This window comes from Neoarius graeffei, chromosome 4, assembly GCF_027579695.1.
Source record: "Neoarius graeffei isolate fNeoGra1 chromosome 4, fNeoGra1.pri, whole genome shotgun sequence".
NCBI lineage: Eukaryota > Metazoa > Chordata > Actinopteri > Siluriformes > Ariidae > Neoarius > Neoarius graeffei.
Window position 1 is genome coordinate 72,177,198 of NC_083572.1, and position 19,648 is coordinate 72,196,845.

The following is a 19,648-nucleotide window of genomic DNA, read 5'->3' on the forward strand; positions in this document are numbered from 1 at the left end:
TTGACAATGATCACATCTAAATGAGTGGTCATGACACTATATGGTCAAAAGTATGTGGACACCCGGCCATCACACCCATGTGTCAGCTTTCCCCAAACCGTTGCCACAAAGTCTGACGCACACAATTGTCTTTGCATGCTGCAGCATTAACGCTTCCCTTCCCTGGAATTAAAGCAGCCCAAACCTATTTTATCCTGACAATGCCCCTTTCCAGAAAGGTCTAAAACGAGGCCCATAAAGACATGGTTTGCCAAGGATGGTGTTGAAGAATTCAAGTGGCCTGCAGAGAGCCCTGATATCAACCCCACAAACCTCACCTTTGGGATGAATTGGATTGCTGACTGCACACCAGACCTCCTCCTTGACATCAGTGCCTGACCTAGCTAACGCTCTTATGGCTGAATGAACACAAATCCCCATAGCCACATTCCAAAATCCAGTGGAAAGCCTTCCCAGAAGAGTAGAGGCTGTTATAGCAGTAAAAGGAAGACCAAATCTGTAGTAACGCCCATGGTTTTGGAATGGATACATATGGGTGTGAGGGTCTGGTGCCCACATACTTTTGACCATGTAGAGTATGCGTGTATTAGTTTGCCCTTTTCTTTATCTAATGGAGACACCCCTATTTACATCCATATTTCAAAGCCTTTTGATCTTATTTCCAATTAGTTTCTCAGTTAGCAAACCAACTACTTATTTTGCATGGGACGCTCCTTTAAGAACTGAATGCACAAGTGCAGGACTTGACATTACTTTAACAGCATGATGGGGTGAAATCTAATCCCCATGCAGTTACCCATCAGCCTGAAGGGCCATTCCACACATTGAAACGTGTGAGAAAAACAAAACAGAACCACTGTCCTTCTGCTCACCTTTTCACTGAATATAAAGACAAGTTTCTCGAACACACAGATGTAACTTTTATCTATTTTTACTCAGAAAATATCTTGTCTCTTCTGATCCCTCATTGGTTATTTGAACCATCATGGTCTATTATTAGCCGTGTTGCTCAGCTTGGGGCACCGAGGGTTCAGTAAACAGATTTCTCTCACTCTCCCTCCTCCTCCTTGCACTGTCGCAGACACAGTGTGTGTGTGTATGGGGTGTATGTAATGGACAACTTGCCTGTTGAAGGCAACTAACGCTGGAAGCAAGATCTCTGGTACGACTCATCAGTGCATGTCCTAATCTTATCGGATTAATGAATGTTTCTCTCACTCAGTAGTCAGTAATGAATTTGAAACAGCAGTGACAGTGATCTCTATTTAACTGGAAGGATTGTTATGCACTGACTAAATATTGGTGGCATTTGGCAGGGTTTGACATTTGTAGTTATAAGAAAAAAGTACATTCAAAATATGGCATAGGATTATGCATGAAAAGAAGTTAGAAAATGTGTGTTAATAGTTCAGTCTGTGTGCTTTGACATTTGACATTTAAACACATGCGGTAATAGATTGTCACAGATGTGCCCTCTGAAATAACTGCACCAGCTGAGCTTGTGTCTTGCTCTGTATTTTGCCAGATAACCTGTCCCTGCGTTTTTTTAAAAATGACTTCCAGAATGTCTGGAGCTTAATGGAAACATTTGATTAAAGTTGAAACATTTAAAAAAAAAAAGAAGAAAAACAAATCCTCGTCAAGAAGCGGAATGGATCTGAGAGCTAAGCATGGTCTGATGCTGTTGGAACAGCTGAATCGCATGCGTGAAGCTGAGCAGTTAACAGATGTGGTACTAGTTGCAGAAGGCATCAGCTTTCCATGTCACCGGTCAGTTCTTGCTGCGTTCAGCCCTTATTTCCGGGTCATGTTTACGTGTGGCCTGCGTGAGAGTACAAACCGCCAGGTGGTACTGAGAGACATGCCAGCTCACAGCTTAGCCCTCTTGCTGGAATACATGTACAGCTCCAAGCTTCCACTTTCCCCTGACAATGTGCAGGGGATCTCAGTCGCCGCATTCCTCTTGCAGATGGATGACGTCTTTAGCCGCTGCCAAACCTATATGACGGGCAACATGGATGCCTCCAACTGCCTGGGGATCTATTACTATGCTCGGGATTTGGGGGCTGAAGAATTAGCAGACCAGGCTCAGCGTTTCCTCCGCCAGCATTTCACAGAGGTGTGTCTGAGTGAGGAAGTGCTGGAGCTGGAAGCCTATCAAGTTGGGGCATTGCTAGTTTCAGATGACCTTAACGTCACCCGAGAGGAAACCATTCTTGACCTAGTGTTGCGATGGGTGAAACATTGTTCAGTTGGTGTGAGTCTGGGGGAAGAAAATCGCGTCAGTCAGCTACCAGAACTCTTACAGAAGGTACGCCTTCCACTGGTGAGCGTCAGCTACCTGAAGGAGACACTGTGCCGCAACACAGCACTGCTGGCGAATGCAGAATGTCTACAGATGATGGAGGATGCAATTGAAGCGGCAGGTCTGGATCCAAAGGCTCCAGCCCGACGACTGAAGCTACGTTATGGCATGGAAACAACTGATCTACTGCTATGCATTGGCAATGATACTGGAGGAATACGCTCACGCTACGGAAGCTATTCAGACCGCAGCTTCTGTTATTCTCCCACCACTGGGCGCACGCTTTTTATCACTTCCCCTCGATACGGTGATGCCCTTGGATATGTATGTGCTGGGGTTGTCACTGAACGCAATGACATTATTGTTGCTGGAGAGTCAGGGCCACGAAGGTTGGCAAGACAAAAGGAGAAGAATGTGGAGATTTTCAAGTAAGGCTCAAGTATAAAACATGTTAAAATAGTTCAGTTATGTCCCTACACACTTACTGTCCAATTTATTAGGAACACCTGTACCCCTGTCCATTCATGCAATTACCCAATCAGCCAATCATGTGTCAGCAGTTCAATGAATAAATTCAAGCAGATGTAGGTCAAGTGCTTCAGCTAATGTTCACATCAACCTTAGAATTGGAGAAAATATGTGACCTCATTGACTGTGACATGGTTGTTGGTACCAGATGGGCTTGTTTCATCCATCTATCTATTTTCTATATTGGTTATCCATTAAGGGCGGCACGGTGGTGTAGTGGTTAGCACTGTCGCCTCACAGCAAGAACGTTCTGGGTTCGAGCCCAGTGGCCAATGGTGGCCTTTCTGTGTGGAGTTTGCATGTTCTCCCTGTGAGTTTGCTCTGGTTTCCCCCACAGTCCAAAGACATGCAGGTTACACTAATTGGTGGCTCTAAACTGACTGTAGGTGTGAATGTGAATTGATGTTTGTCTCTATCTGTCAGCCCTGCAATGATCTGGCAACTTGTCCAGGGTGTACCCCGCCTCTTGCCCACAGTCAGCTGGGATAGGCTCCAGCTTGCCCACAACCCAGCACAGGATGAGCGGTTAAAGATAATGGATGGATAGTTATCCATCAAGGACACAAGGGGGACAGAAGCCAATCCCAGGTGACTTCAGGCAAGAGGCAAGGTACACCCTGTGCAGGTTGCCAATCTACTGAAGGGCTAACACAGAGACAAACAACCATTCACACCTATGGGCAATTTAGAGTAGTCAGTTGACTGAATCTGCATGTCTTTGGACTGTGTGAAGAAACATGAGAACTCCACACAGAAAGGCCCCAGTCAGCCACAAGGTTTGAACCCAGAATCTTTTTGCTGTGAGGGCACAGTGCTAACCACCCAGGCTGGGTTCATCTCATATCATCTCATCTCATTATCTCTAGCTGCTTTATCCTGTTCTACGGGGTCACAGGCAAGCTGGAGCCTATCCCAGCTGACTACGGGCGAAAGGCAGGGTACACCCTGGACAAGTCCCCAGGTCATCATATGACCCATATGGCACATATGGCCCTTTTCCACTACCCTTTTTCAGCTCACTTCAGCCCGACACGGCTCACGTTTCGACTACCAAAAAACAGCACGACTCGGCTTGCTTAAGCCCTGCTTAGCCCCTAAAACTCGCACCGTTTTGGAGTGGGGCTGAAGCGAGCCAAACCGTGCCGAGTGAGGCTGGGGGCGTGAGCAGACACTCCCCTGTGCACTGATTGGTGAGGAGGAGTGTCCTCACATGCCCACACACGCCCCGCGAGCACGCTGGGATCTGTAAACACCGCAAACCCGGAAGAAGAAGAATTACGACTTACGAGAATTTCTGAAGCCTTATGCGCCTCGCCTCATCTATACGCTCTTGCCAGTATCTGTTGGCGTTGTCGGTGACAACAAGCCACAGCACCGAGACCAGCAACACTAATGACTCCATGTCCTCCATGTTTATTGTTTACTATTCGGGTCATGAGACTACCGCTTAAAAGATCACTGATGTCACTGTTTGCGCTGCTTAACGACATCACGTGACGTCCACCCACTTTCGCTAACTCCACCCAATGTGTCCACCCACTTCCAGCCAGCACGGTTCAGCGCGGTTGTAGTCGAAATGCAACTCCAACAGCCCCGCTCAGCTCGACTCAGCACGGCACGGCTCAGCCGCATTTGTAGTGGAAAAGCGGCAATAGACACAGACAACCATTCACACTCACATTCACACCTACGGTCAATTTAGAGTCACCAGTTAACCTAACCTGCATGTCTTTGGACTGTGGGGGAAACCGGAGCACCCAGAGGAAACCCAAGCGGACACGGGGAGAACATGCAAACTCCACACAGAAAGGCCCTCGCCGGCCACGGGGCTCGAACCCGGACCTTCTTGCTGTGAGGCGACAGCGCTAACCACTACACCACCGTGCCGCCAGACTGGGTTCAGTACTTCAGAAATTGCTAAGCTCTTGGGATTTCCACACACAAGAGTCTCTAGAGTTTACAAAGAATGGGGCAAAAAGCAAAAGAGAGAAAAAAAAACCACTAGCAGTTCTGTGGGCAGAAATTTTTTGTTGAACAGAGAGGTCAGAGGAGAATTGCTAGACTAGTTTGAGCTGACAGGAAAGCTACAGTAACTCTTTACAACTGGTCTGAGAAGAAAAGCATGTCAGAATGTGCATCATGCCAAGCCTTAAGGTGGATGAGCCACAACAACAGAAGAGCACACAGCGTTTCAGTCCTGTCAGCCAAGAACAGGCTCGCTGAAAGTGAACAGCTGTAGATTGGAAAAACGATAGCCTGTTATGTCCTGATGTTTAATGTGAACATTAACCAAAGCTCTTAACATGTGATTTTATGCATTATGTGGCTGCCACCTGATTGGAGAGTTGTATAAATGAGCAGGGGAACAGTTGTTCCAAACAAAGTTGCTGGGGAGTATATATGAAACGTCTTTTTTTTTTCCTGATACAAGACCACATCTTTAGTAATCTACTTTCATGTTTGTTTAACATTGTACAGCAAATGTTAGGTAAACAGGTAAAATATCAGTATCATTTTAAATATAGGCGTGGATAGTTCATTGGATGATAGTCATAGTTGAGTAACTGACCTACTACTAGTAAAGCCTATATTATTAAGGATGATCTCACCACATCAGAATTAGGCTCTGCTTTGCACAATTCACTTCCCCTGTTCTAACTTCTCATTTTTCAACCCATCAATTATTTAACAAGCTTTTCAGGAGATTAATCTGGCGGGACAGAGTATAAAAATAGATTTTTATGCAGCCAAAGACCAAAGATATTTTTAAAACCAGTCACAAGTAGCACTGTATTATCTCAAGCTCCATTTGAATTTAAATATCATGACGTGTCTGAGAGTATGGTGCAGAAATAATTGTTTAATAATCACACTTTAAATACTTTCCATTTACTTTTTTTTTTTTTACAGATATAATGAGGAAGCTCAGGGTGGTTGGAAGCACCTGAGTTCTGCAGAGTACCGTGACTCATATGCCCTGAGTTCCCTGGGTGATAACCTGTACCTCATAGGGGGTCAGATGATGCTGAAGAATCAGTACCTCATCACCAACAGTGTTGCGCGCTGGTCTTTACAGGGTGGCCCTTGGCGCAGTGCTGCTCCTTTACCAATGCCCTTGGCCTATCACAGTGTAGTCCGGATGAAAAACTGCCTTTATGTGCTCGGGGGGAGGACACCACAGGTTAGAGTAGTTCATTATTTTAAGGTTTTCCACTCTGATATTGTTGTACCCTTGCAATAGCCATTAATTTGTTTATAAGTAGGTGCTAGAGTAAAGACAGCACTAAAATGTGCAGTACTTGGCTATTGCAGGACCACAACAAGGATTCTAAACCTCAACATGAAATCAAATGACACTGATGGACAACAGTAATTGTGTCAGTCTGTAACCCTACTATGTTGCTGTCCCTCTCTTTTTCTTGCTCTATTTAACTCCACCTGTTGTGACTCGTCTGCTGAATGACAGACATATCATGCGGATGAGGAGCCTGACCGTATGAGTAACCGCCTACTTGTGTATGATCCAGAGAACAACAAGTGGAATGAGCTCAGTCCGATGAAATATTCCAAATATCGCTGCAGTGCAGTAGCCCTCAATGGGGAGATTTATGTTATAGGTGAGAGGCAAAAAGCCTTTGAATATTAAGTGCATTTATTTTTAGCAATCAACTGAAGCCAACAATCCTAAAAGCAACATATTCTATTGAAATACTACTAATATGAAAATATTATATATACACACACACAAAGCCTTGAAAAAGTATTCATACCCCTTTAACTTTCACATTTTTCCACCTTACAACCACGAACTTAAAAGTTTTTTATTGAGATTTTGTGAGATAGACCAACACAGAGTAGCACATAATTGTGAAGTGAAACGAAAATGATAAATGGTCTTCAAAATTTTAAACAAATAAAAATCTAAAAAATGTGGTGTGCATTAGTATTCAGCCCCCTGTCCTCTGATACCTCTAAATACAATCCAGTGCAATCAACTGCCTTCAGAAGTCATCTAATTAGTTAATAGAGTCCTACTGTGTGTAATTTACTCTCAGCATAAATACACTTGTTCTGTGAAGGCCTCAGTGGTTTGTTAGAGAATACTGAAGAACAAACAGCATCGTGAAGACCAAAGAACTCACCAGACAGGTCAGGGATAAAGTTCTGGAGAAGTTTAAAGCAGGGTTAGGTTATAAAAAAAATATGCCAAGCTCTGAACATCTCAAGAAGCACTGTTCAATCCGTCATTCAAAAATGGAAAAAGTATGGCACAACTGCAAACCTATCAAGACATGGCCGTCCACCTAAACTGACAGAGCGAGCAAGGAGAGCACTGGTCAGAGAAGCAGCCAAGAGGCCCATGATCACTCTGGAGGAGCTGCAGAAATCCACAGCTCAGGTGGGAGAATCTGTGCACAGGACAACTATAAGTCGTACACTCCACAAATCTGGACTTTTTGGAAGAGAGTGGCAAGAAGAAAGCCATTGTTGAAAGACAGGCATAAGAAGTCCCGTTTGCAGTTTGCCAGAAGCCATGTAGGGGACACAGCAAACATGCAGAAGAAGGTGCTTTGGTCAGATGAGACCAAAGTTGAACTTTTTGGCCTAAATGCAAAGCGCTACGTATGTGTGGCGGAAAACTAACACTGCTCATCACCCTGCACACACCATCCCCACTGTGAAACATGGTGGTGGCAGCATCATGCTATGGGGATGCTTTTCTTCAGCAGGGACAGGGAAGCTGGTCAGAGTTGATGGGAAGATGGATGGAGCTAAATACAGGGCAATCCTGGAAGAAAACCTGTTGGAGGCTGCAAAAGACTTGAGACTGGGAAGGAGATTCACCTTCCAGCAAGACAATGACCCTAAACAATGGCCCAGTCAAAGTCCAGACCTAAATCCCATTGAGCATCTGTGGCAAGACTTGAAAATTGCTGTTCACAGACGCTCTCCATCCGATCTGGCTGAGCTTGAGCTATTTTGCAAAGAAGAATGGGCAAAAATTTCAGGTGTCTAGATGTGCAAAGCTGGTAGAGACATACCACAAAAGACTTGAAGTAATTGCAGCAAAAGGTGGCTCTACAAAGTATTGACGCAGGGGGGGCTGAATACTAATGCACACCACATTTTTCAGATTTTTATTTGTTTAAAATTTTGAAGACCATTTATCATTTTCGCTTCACTTCACAATTATGTGCTGCTCTGTGTTGGTCTATCACATAAAATCTCAATAAAAAACTTTTAAGTTCGTGGGTGTAAGGTGGAAAAACATGAAAAGGTTCAAGGGTATGAATACTTTTTCAAGGCACTGTAAGTGCCAATGATATATATTGAATTTAAGAATTACATTTATAAACAGTGTTAATATTGTTTGTGATGAAAAATATCCACCTTTTATATCATACTTATTTTCCAGTTCATTTGTTCACTCCCTGGTTCTTGTAGCATTAACGCAATAATTTTAGTAAGAGAAGGGGTAGACTTAAACTGAAAGCATGCCACATTACTTCTTACACACTAAATGAAATGTATCTCTCATTTTTGTTCTTATCTAAAATTCTGCATTTACCGTGCAGGTGGTATTGGGTGTGAGGGTGTAGATCGTGGGCAGTCACGCTGCTGTCTTGATGCAGTAGAAATCTACAACACCGATAGTGATTTCTGGAGGGATGGCCCTCCCTTACCCTGGCCACTTTTGTCACTGCGAAACAATGCACCAAATGCTGGGGTAGTGGACGGAAAACTATACGTTTGTGGATACTATAAAGGAGCAGGTAAATATATTGTACCATGCTTTGAGGGGAGTTCTCTCAACATTCATCTAGCTGTAAACGCTCATTTTAGGTCCCTATAAACAGCACTCAGCAATCAATTAAACTTCAGATATTTATTTTTAAAAAAAATCACTTTAGTCATAAATAAATATAATAGAAATATAAGGTCTATAATCATAAAATTCTTCTTAGACCGTCATGACATCATCACCAAGGATATCCTGCAATTGGATCCGTGGGAGAATGAATGGACTGTGGTGGTTAAACAGGCTGTGATGCACGACAGTTATGATGTCTGTCTGGTGGCGAACCTTAACCCACGAAGACTCATGCCCCCTCCAGCTGACTTGGTGGATGAATAACAAAAACTATTCATGTATGACAAAAGCAAACGCAGTCATAAATTTGACAATTTGCACATTTCACATAATTGAGATCTCCACAGCTGTATATAGAAATTGTGTTTTATTCACTTAAGGCTGAATTGAAGTGTGTACATGTGAAATATTTTGGTGCAATATTAGTGTTAATTTATTCTTCTTAGACTGATCATCAATTGTGAACTGCATATTTGAACAGACAATAATCAATAGATTTCTTTAGGCATACAACTGTTTTATGACATGTGAATGTAACGTTACAGAGAAGCTTACAACATTTATTCCTGTTTCAAGAAATTAACATTAAGGTGTAATTTTTTTTTTTTAAATATTAGCATGCTCTATTACTGAATTATTCAGTTGCATTAAATATAAGCATGCTCTATTAATTAACTCTTCAGGTGCATTATAGATAATGGTTGTTTTTTGTTTTTTTAACAGTAGTTATGCACTGAACGTGCTGGTGACACTCACTTATCTGTCCAAATATTACTGTAGCCATGTTTGTACAACCAAAGTAACACAAAACAAACCAAGATTTAAATTCCCCCCACTTTCACCTGAGTGACTCCCAACAGAAAGCAAAATATCACGTAGGAAATAAGTTCCTGACTGTACAGGGAGTACAAAAAAAAAAATCAAGCATAAGATTGAAAAATGTAAATTTTTTCCTATTATGTAAGACAACAGTGACAATGAGTGTCAGTAGGAAGCAGAAGAAATGTACTGTGGAACTACAAAGAACTGAAACTTTGCCAGTTTTAGAGAAAAATAACAAAAACATTCTGAACTAAGTCCTAGTCAAAATTTTTGCTTTGTGTCTTAAAATCATCTCTCTCACGTCTAATTAATCAGAGTCACTGATGAAGTCAAACAGCTGCCAGACACCTCTCTGTCTCTGTATAGTATTGGCTTTTTGCTTAGGCTTCACTGTCTCCCATCCACCTTGCTGGTATTCCACAATCACCTGCGAGCTGGTACTGCTCTGGGACCATGACCAAGGATCCAGGTGCTGCTCACATTCACTTGTATTCATCAGACTAGTTGTGCTTTGCTGTTGCAGTGGTAGATGGTGCCCTGAAACAGCTTTGGTGGTTTTCTGATACACGCTGACTGCTGATTGTGGCACCCTGTTTTCTTGGTCTTCATCATGGTGACCATCTTCAAACACATTATTCAAAGCCATCCCTTGATTAGGGCGTCTCTGTGGCAGAATCAATGCTCTCTTCTTCTTCCTGAAGGTCTGACATCTCTGTGCTCTCTTAGGCACTATTTTCTCTCTAGGCACCTCAATCCAGGTCGCTGACTTGTTCACATTCACATCATTCGAAGACTTTACCGGTTCTATATGCACAGGGGCTCCAACCATGTACTTCTTCTTAGGATCCTGTACAAAGGCAGTGACAGTGCCAGTAGCCACTGGGCTTGGAGAACTAGTTGTAACTGAGTGCAGATGGTAAGACTTCTGCCAGCCATGAGGGTCAGACCGCGCAGTTGCTATGTGCCGTTGCTTCTCAAAAGGCAGAGTGTCTGTGACTTGAAGAGACACCGCTCTGTTAAATTTCTCTGGAGATGTTTTTTTAACAGTACAAATACCCTGGTCTAATATTTCCTCTGAGTAATTAAAGGCTTCTCTGCACTGTTTCATATTTTCATCATAACACTTTTCTTCCGAAACAATACAGAACTGTGCTACCAAACCAGGTGATGTCTGAACAGTGTTGTCAATCATTCGGACAAGGCCGGGATGAGTGCCAGTGGAGTGAGCAGTCATCATTTTGCCAAGCAGAGACAGAATCTCTCCAAGCAGACTCTGCTCCTTGTTTTGTTCTAGTTTCAGTGATTCCAAATCCTGCTGGAGGCTGAGCACAAGTGAGCTCAAATCTTTTAGAGCTAATGATGTCTGGGCCATGAGGAAAACAAACAAGCCTCAGTCAAACTGTACTGACATAAAAACAAACTAATCTGATTGGTATTTCATATGTGCTTTATATTCCATTTACACCACTGCACTGTTGAATTCTCAAATCTGTTGATTGTCATAATTAACAGCTATGACAATAGTGTTGGCTGTAATTCAAACCCTAAGCATATATTAATGTGCTTTCTAATATCTTCTTTTTTCTATAATAGCAGCTCAGTCACAAGGACTTGCATAGCAGATGCACTACAAGTCTCATAATAAACAAGGAAAAGCATTGTTATTTAACAAATAAAAACGTCTAATTGTTATGGTGGAATTTTCTGTAAAGAGAGTTTAGTTCACATTTACAGAGGGAGTATTGGATGTAAAACCTTTGCAGTCATTACATTTTTCTATGTTCAAGACAGGGGACTTTACGCTTTCTGATTTCTAGGGAACATGACAATATTTTTGTCTTATTAATTTCAATAGAGAGGAAAAAAAAAAAGAGGGTGGTGAAGGCACAACTGTTTCCAGCTGTTATCATATAAATGATAACAGGAATTAATGTGTCTTGGGGACACTGTATAACATTAAATGTAACTATAATCAGATAAAAATCATTAATCTTTCAATTACGTTCATTATGTCATATATTAAATATAGTTTGGGTTTTTTTTTTCTTTTTTATCAGACATCTAGTTTTTAGGTTTGTTTACCTGACATGTTTCGATGTACGACTATCGTCTTCCTCAGAGTGTCACCGGATGTTATTGGTTAGAAGATAATAAACATCAGCGCTGGATCAGGGAGGCCATGGAGATCCGTAAGCGAAGTCCGAGGACCATCAACCGGGATGAGGGAGCATACATGCTCTCCCATACCTGGAGTGCCATCTTGCAGGGAATGAACAGACAGTAGAAGGCGTGACCGACCTGTCAAACCAGACAGGAAGGCCACGCCTTCGGAAACATCAGCTGATAAAAGATGCGTCACCAATAACATCCGGTGACACTCTGAGGAAGACGACAGTCGTACGTCGAAACATGTCAGGTAAACAAACCTAAAAACTAGATGTCTGATAAAAAAGGAAAAAAAAAAAAACCTAACTAAAAATCATTAATTCCATAACAAGTTACAAAGTGTAACTGGTGGCAAATCGCTGTGGTATAACAAGACAATAATAATAATAATTTAAAAAAAATCACTTCTGGTGGTAACAGCCCTCCACTTTGTACCACACACCACGTTATTTTTTTTTTAAAATAACAATCATTACTTTCTTGTTTTAATTTAGATTTGAGGTTGAGGTGCATTTGTGGCAACGAATATTGCAATTACAAAAATTATTATTAGTGATAAAAGATAAGCAGCATACTGGCAAGCAATCTAATTCTTTATGGTTAACTTTTATGTAGTAGGAAAAAAAAAACATTTTAAAAACATAGAAACTCCCTTTTATACAAGACCAAATCCTTTCTTTTGGAAGGTCAACTTCTGCAGAGAATTAGCAAGGATGAATAATAAATGATGACATCATTTTAACAGCTAAAGAACTTTTTATACAAATGCCACTAGTGGAAACAGTGCTTACTGAGTGGTCTCAAGTAAAGCTAGTTGTGCCGTCACTGAAGACTGTCTACAATACAACTAAAACTAAAACTACAAACATACTAAAACAACAAACTACAGTGTCTTGCAAAAGTATTCATCCCCCTTAGTGTTTGTCCTGTTTTGTCACATTACAAGCTGGAATTAAAATGGATTTTTGGAGGGTTAGCACCATTTAATTTACATAACATGCCTACAACTTTAAAAGGTGCAAATTGATTTTTTTTTTATTTATTGTGACACAAACAATAATTAAGATGAAAAAAAAACAGAAATCTGGATTGTGCATAAGTATTCACCCTCTTTCATATGAAACCCCTAAATAAGAGCTGGTCCAACCAATTCACTTCATAAGTCAAATAATTAGTTGATTAAGATCCGCCTGTGTGCAATCAAAGTGTCACATGATGTCTGTATAAATGAACCTGTTCTGGAAGGACCCTGACTCTGCAACACTACTAAGCAAGCAACATGAGAACCAAGGAGCCTCCAAACAGGTCAGAGACAAAGTTGTGAAGTATAGATCAGGGTTGGGTTATAAAACATATCCCACGGAGCGCCATTAAACCCATTATAGCAAAATGGAAAGAATATGGCACCACTACAAACCTGAAAAGAGATGGCCACCCACCAAAACTCACAGACCGGGCAAGGAGGGCATTAATCAGAGATGCAACAAAGATACCAAAGAGAACACTGAAGGAGCTGCAAAGATCCACAGTGGAGATGGGAGTATCTGTCCATAGGACCACGTTAAGCTGTACACTCCACAGAGTGGGGCTTTATGGAAGAGTGGCCAGAAAAAAAAAAAAAAGCCATTGCCTCAGAAAACACATTTGGAGTTTGCCCAAACAACATGTAGCAGACTCCCCAAACACATGGAAGAAGAGTCTCTGATCAGATGAGACTAAAATTTAACTTTTTGGTCATCATGGGAAACATCAGGTGTGGCACAAACCCATCACTTCCCATCACCCTGAGAACACGATTCTTAACAGTGAAGCATGGGGGTGGCAGCATCATTATGCTGTGGGGATATTTTTCATTTGCAGGGACAAGAAAGCTGGTCAGAATTGAAGGAAAGCTGGATGGTACTAAATACAGGGCAATTCTAGAGGAAAACCTGTTTGAGTCGGCCAGAGGTTTGAGACTGGGATGAAGGTTCATGTTCCAGCAGGACAATGACCCTAAACATACTGCTAAACCTACACTGGGCTGGTTTAAAGGGAAACGTTTAAATGTCTTGGAATGGCCTAATCAAAGCCCAGACCTCAATCCAATTGAGAATCTGTGGCATAACTTGAAGATTGCTGTACACCAACGCAACCCATCTAACTTGATGGAGTTGGAGCAGTTTTGCCTTGAGGAATGGGCAAAAATCCCTGTGGCTAGATGTGCTAAGCTAAGAGAGCCATACCCCAAGAGACTTGCAGCTGTAATTGCAACAAAAGGTGGCTTTACAAAGTATTGACTTTGGGAGTGAATACCGAGGCACACTCCAGATTTGCTTTTCATCTTAATTATTGTTTGTGTCACAATAAAACAATTTGCACCTTTAAAGTCATAAGCAGGTTGTATAAATCAGATGGTGCTAACCCCCAAAAATCAATTTTAATTCCATCTTGTAATGTGACAAAACAGGACAAACACCAAGGGGGATGTGAATACTTTTGCAAGACAACATAAAAATACAACTATTTGCTAACAAATGTGCTAAGCACTCTGAAGAAGCTGCCTGGTTCAGTGGTTCTAAGACAATGCCAAAATTAGTACTAGAGAACACATGATCCTTTTATTATGATTCTAAATAAATCAGAAGTATATCTCAGCTTCTGTTTACCTTTGCATCATTGTCCTTCATCTCTCTATGCATCTGGCTCATCAGCAGTTCAGTCTGACTTGCTATACTCTCCTTTATGGTAACAAAATTATCCTGAACTGTAATGCAAAAAAAATATTGACAAAAGACAATGAACATGTGCAAGAGATAAAAACACAACAGCAGCAACAAGTAAAACTTGACACCAATGGCATCAATGGGGATGCCTCCACCTAGTTCTTCTCATATAGCCAGAAAATGGGGCTTGACTTCCTCAAAATGAAGGTGTGAGTAACATCTCTGTATGACAAAGAGGGAGGAAGCTATTTCAGACATTTCACCTTGCTGTGACCATGAGCCTGTTTGGATCAATTCCAAAATCTATTCAGCTCATCTGCTGGTTTTAATGATAATTCCATTTTAAAAAATCCACAAACATTCACCTGCTCTTTTTTGAGATATCGTGCTAAGGAGAATCTTGAATGGACAGAAAAACTCGAAAAACAAAACAATAATAATAACTTTTCAATGATTTTCTACATTTTTCTCCCTCTGCTGGACAAAAACACATTAAAAAGGTCTTAATGTGTAGCATTAGCAAAAGTGTAAACTTTAAATCTATGACATTAAGGTAGCGACATAGAAAAACACAGAAAATATTAAATGACAGAAGAATATTTACTTGTTTTTCTAAAATTATCCATTCCTTCAGCCACAGCTGCTCTGGTTATGTCACAACTTCCATCAATACAGTTCAGAAAAGTATTTTTGATCTGAAACAGACACACATAGATAACTAAAAACAGTACATAAAATAATGTCCCTAAAATTAAGACCTACAGTACATAAGCAGTAGTTCTGCTTTTATTACTTACATTTCCCAGACTTTCATGCAGCTGCCGGACTCCAATAAGAATTTCACTGTATAAATAATCAAAATTTTGCTTTTAAATCATGAATTACAGCACATGCTTTATACAAAAATGACAGAATTAAACGTAAATGGTATTTTTCACCTTTTATGCCATGTTTTCACAACATTTTAAAATCACCTGTTTACTTAGGCATAATAGATATGAATACGTATACTTGCGTCTCTTTAGCTTTTCTCTTCTCCTCTTCAAATCGATCTAATATACCCATGGCTCTACCACCTGAAACGTTGGTTACTTTGCTATCACCAAACAGCACGGGCTTGGAGTGATAGCTGGTTGACACCTTTGTTTCATTTATCTGTGAAGATTTGCAGTAACATAAATGCAAAACTATCCACAGCCTTTCAATAAGAACAGCTGTACAAAAGGTTTTATATTTCTATTTAAGCTTTGCTAATGTGGCTTTCACTTTTATCCACAAACAGAACTTTTTGAGAACCCCCCCCCCCTGCATATCCAGTTTGCTGTTTATAAAGTGATAAAATTAGAATCTGAAAGAATTTATAATCTAAAAAAAAGATGCGCTTTATCATGCCTTGACCAAGTGCACACTCACCATCCATTTTATTAGGAACACCTGTACATTCATGCTGTTATCGATTCAGCCATCAGATGGCATTAGCACAATGGAAAAAAAAATCATGCAGATACAGATCAAGAGCTTCAGTTAATGTTTATATCAAACATCAGAATGAAGAAAAAGTGTGATCATTATGACTTTGACCATGGAAGGGATGTTGTTGGTTTGGGTATTTCATAAACTGCTGATTTCCTGGAAATTTCACACACAACAGTCTCAACAAGTGTACCAGCAGTGTTCCAGCTAGTTTATTTTACCAGGGCGCTGCGTCCTGCCCTCAAATGCCAGTGCTACGGCCAAATTTACATGCACCCAACTCATAATTTTCCAAGCACCCGGCACATACATTCCACTACAAAAAGAAAGTGTGCTCTAACGAGTATTGCCGACTTGCAATGAAGGGAACATATGTTAACTAATCACAACATGCTATTAGTGCAGGGTCATAGTCATGCTCTGTCAACCATTTTGTCTTATTACAATAACGAGTCAGTGAAGCAAGGTATGTTTGAAAAGCATTGATGCCTACAAAAGCGTGAAAGAAAAAAGACCTGGTAAAAGCAGCAAGGGGCTGACAGAACCTAGCATCTCTGTTTGCCAGAATGTAAATAGATCTAGAAGTTGAGAACTAAACAAATTCAATCAAAAGTTAGGACCGATAGATAGAGACTCTCGATATAGATCTACAGAAAACCTAATCACTAACATTAAGGTGGTAGACTAGATCTAATCTAACATTAATACCCCAGACTAATATTAATGATCAATTAACACTATTGGTAGTATTAGTAGTAATAACTAACGTTAGACTGTCATGTTAACGGATAATAGACAGATGTAAGTGCTGAAGGAGTTTATTGAAAAGCACACTGGCAAACAGTTCAAAAACATCCTTGTGACACGTGTTGCTTGCTCAGAGCAAAAATGCGTATGGACGTGAGTGACAGTTGAATTTATTTATTTCAAACATGTATAAAAAAAATTTATGTAACTATTTGTACATACAAAAGAAAGAAAATGAGAAAGTGAAAAAAAAAGAATAAATGACAAAGAGCTAAGACATTACAATACACCGCACATTGTTCGAAAAAGGAGTGGGAAGAAGTACAATACTTTTTTAATTTCCCACCCCTTTTTAACTACCCCGAAATCCAAACTACATTAATACTCCAATCCAGTTCGAGGCGCACCAAGCACGAACGTGTGTAGACATGACATTATGAAGCATTGCATTAAACTGGTAAACTAAGAGATTTCAGATTTGCTTACTTTATTTTACAAAAGCAATCTACCTTGCATAGTTGCCCAGTGATGTGCACAAAATTGCCCTAGACGCACAAAAAATTGGCACCCTACCCTTTTGGAAGGCTAGCTGGAACATTGACCAGTGTTCCTAATAAAGTGGACCATAAGTGTATATTACAGTAAGAAACTCTAAAGAACAACAGTATAATTGGGGTGGCTCGGTGGCGAGCGGTTGCCACCTCACAGCTCCAGGGTTCGATCCTGAGCTCAGGTTACTGTCTGCGTGCAGTGTTGCCAGATACTGCTGACGTTTTCCAGCCCAAAATATGTTCAAAACCCGCCAAAATGCACTTAAACCGCCCAATCTGGCAACACTGTCTGCATGCAGGGTGTGAATGAATTAAACAGTATAAGCAAACCTTGCCTCATGCCTCATTACAGAGAAGTACTTCCTAGCAATTGTATAGATTAATAGATTGATTCACACTGTGAAAAGATGAGCAGAATGTTTGCACCACACTAGACCTTAATGCCCAGGTCAGAAGGCAGGCTGCAACTAGTTTTCAACTACTTGTGTCTACCTGTGATAACAAAATCGCAGGTAGATGCAAGACGTCAACACAGATAATGGCAGAGTGTTGCAGAGGGTCTTTAGTAGAGGCAGGCTGACAAGTGGATCACGACCTGTTCGCATTTCAGCTGCGATTCAATTCCAATCGGTGCAAATAGTAGGTTGATGCATGTAGAGGCAGGCGGTCGTGCAACGCTTGAGCGACCAATCACAGGTTGAAGCAGGTAGCAGCAGCTAGACGCAGGGGAAGACAAATCTTTAGAGATGGCTGCGATGCATCACAGGTAGATGCAGACTCATCTCATTATCTCTAGCCGCTTTATCCTGTTCTACAGGGTCACAGGCAAATCCCAGCTGACTATGGGCGAAAGGCAGTGTACACCCTGGACAAGTCGCCAGGTCATCACAGGGCTGACACACAGACACAGACAACCATTCACACTTACGGTCAATTTAGAGTCACCAGTTAACCTAACCTGCATGTCTTTGGACTGTGGGGGAAACCGGAGCACCCGGAGGAAACCCACGCGGACACGGGGAGAAAACGCAAACTCCGCACAGAAAGGACCTCGCCAGCCACGGGGCTCGAACCCGGACCTTCTTGCTGTGAGGCAACAGCGCTAACCACTACACCACCGTGCCACCCTCTAGACGCAGACTGCACCTGCAAATAGTTTACAACAACCTACGAGCAGTCTTCTGGCTTTATATTTTTTAAAGGTTTTCTGTGCACTGTGTCAATCTGCGTCTGCTTCCGACTGGTTGATTCAGCTTAAAATCTCTGCGTCTTGCAATATGTCTGACCACAACGACGGATTTGACACAAAACGCCTGCGTCCACCTGCAATCAGTCACCACCCGATCGATCGCAGCATGCGTCTCTCTGCCATCTGACCTGGGCATAATACACCGCAGGACATGGACAGAAGACTTCATCATACATCCCATGCAGTTACAATTAGTGCACAAGAAGGGCACCTGCTTTCAACTAACTTCTGTAAAGAAAGACATACAGTAGATCATAGATATACCTCCTGTGAGGCCTGTTGAGAGCCTCTGGACTGTCCGCTTATCTCCTGAGAAAAGCTTTGAGAATTTTCAGGCCAGGTTTGAGACCCAAACAGAAACTGGGAGTCAGGCAGGCTAGAGTAGTCACTGGTGGAACCTCCTTTGCCTGACTTTACACCTCTGTGAAATCAGACAACTCATTAATAGTCTGTTTAATACTGTATGTCTGAGTTACTATCCATAATACACAAGCTGTGGATGTCGAATTCAGACTTACACAGAGTTCATTGGGACACTCAAAATATCCTTCACGTTCCAAATGTTAGGCTTCATGTTTCCGTGTGTTCCTGTACAATTACCTCAAAGAATACAGTGAATACGCGATAGTTATCGTTACACATCGGCTAAGGGTTGTTTTACAATCAGGGTACGCAAGCTAAAAATCACATTTAACACTTATCTTCAATATCAAAAGGCTTGACTAAATAAACTTGGTTGTTTATTGAAGCCCTGTGATAGCTCTATTTACCATGCAAAAAAAAATTTGGTGATAACGTTATTTTTGGTGAATGTATGGCAATGTGTGTCATATTTAGCAAAATTACTCGTGTCATTTAGAAAAAGTGCTTTTTTGACCACAGGTAGCTCCAAAAGGGATGCACTTAAATCATTCTTTATACCATAAAACAAATATTTGGTTCCATATCATTGGAAACATAGTTAAGTTTTAATGTTGAATGCCAGTAAGTTTTCAGACTATTTTGATCAAATTAGTATGTAATTGTGTCAAAAAAACGTCCTCTCCGAGACAGCTAATTTTTCAATATATACTAAGTAACTTTAAAAACGCACAATGGAATTCAACACGATATCACTTTAGATCTGAATTTACCTGTGATATGCCCTTTAAAGCCACCAATTAGCCTAACCTGCATGTCTTTGGACTGTGAGGGAAACCGGAGCACCCGGAGGAAACCCACACAGAAAGG

General features: G+C 41.3%; 2 protein-coding genes across 3 annotated transcripts; one reads left to right on the top strand and one right to left on the bottom strand.

Annotated features, from left to right (window-relative positions):
* The first annotated feature begins 1,079 nt into the window (after nt 1-1,079).
* Nucleotides 1,080-11,201, top strand: kbtbd12 (kelch repeat and BTB (POZ) domain containing 12). Of its 2 annotated transcripts, XM_060919641.1 has the most exons (7): nt 1,080-1,162; nt 1,526-2,733; nt 5,744-6,014; nt 6,300-6,450; nt 8,410-8,607; nt 8,800-8,983; nt 10,673-11,201. In XM_060919641.1, exons 2-6 carry the CDS (start codon nt 1,652-1,654, stop codon nt 8,967-8,969), a joined length of 1,872 nt encoding a protein of 623 aa, XP_060775624.1. In that variant the 5' UTR covers nt 1,080-1,162; nt 1,526-1,651; the 3' UTR covers nt 8,970-8,983; nt 10,673-11,201. The 2 variants fall into 2 exon arrangements, with proteins under 2 accessions (XP_060775624.1, XP_060775623.1); XM_060919640.1 differs by lacking the exon at nt 10,673-11,201 and having other exon boundaries at nt 8,800-9,255.
* On the bottom strand, nt 9,702-18,992 carry LOC132884611 (uncharacterized). The gene is made up of 6 exons (XM_060918456.1): nt 18,937-18,992; nt 18,683-18,839; nt 15,410-15,553; nt 15,003-15,093; nt 14,342-14,439; nt 9,702-10,890 (listed from the first exon to the last, which is right to left on the bottom strand). The coding sequence occupies exons 1-6, from the start codon at nt 18,990-18,992 to the stop codon at nt 9,835-9,837; spliced, it is 1,602 nt and encodes a 533-aa protein (XP_060774439.1). The 3' UTR covers nt 9,702-9,834.
* Between the last annotated feature and the right edge of the window lie 656 nt (nt 18,993-19,648).

Excerpts from the sequence above, each read along its gene's own strand:
- kbtbd12 (XM_060919641.1), top strand. The coding sequence starts at position 1,652 with ATGGATCTGAGAGCTAAGCATGGTCTGATGCTGTTGGAACAGCTGAAT. Across the intron at positions 6,015-6,299 it reads TCGGGGGGAGGACACCACAG|ACATATCATGCGGATGAGGA; the intron begins GTTAGAGTAGTT and ends GCTGAATGACAG. Across the intron at positions 6,451-8,409 it reads TGGGGAGATTTATGTTATAG|GTGGTATTGGGTGTGAGGGT; the intron begins GTGAGAGGCAAA and ends TTTACCGTGCAG.
- LOC132884611 (XM_060918456.1), bottom strand. The coding sequence starts at position 18,992 with ATGAAGCCTAACATTTGGAACGTGAAGGATATTTTGAGTGTCCCAATG. Across the intron at positions 14,440-15,002 it reads GGATAATTTTAGAAAAACAA|TTCAGGATAATTTTGTTACC; the intron begins GTAAATATTCTT and ends TTTGCATTACAG. Across the intron at positions 10,891-14,341 it reads TGAAGGACAATGATGCAAAG|ACATCATTAGCTCTAAAAGA; the intron begins GTAAACAGAAGC and ends CTCATGGCCCAG.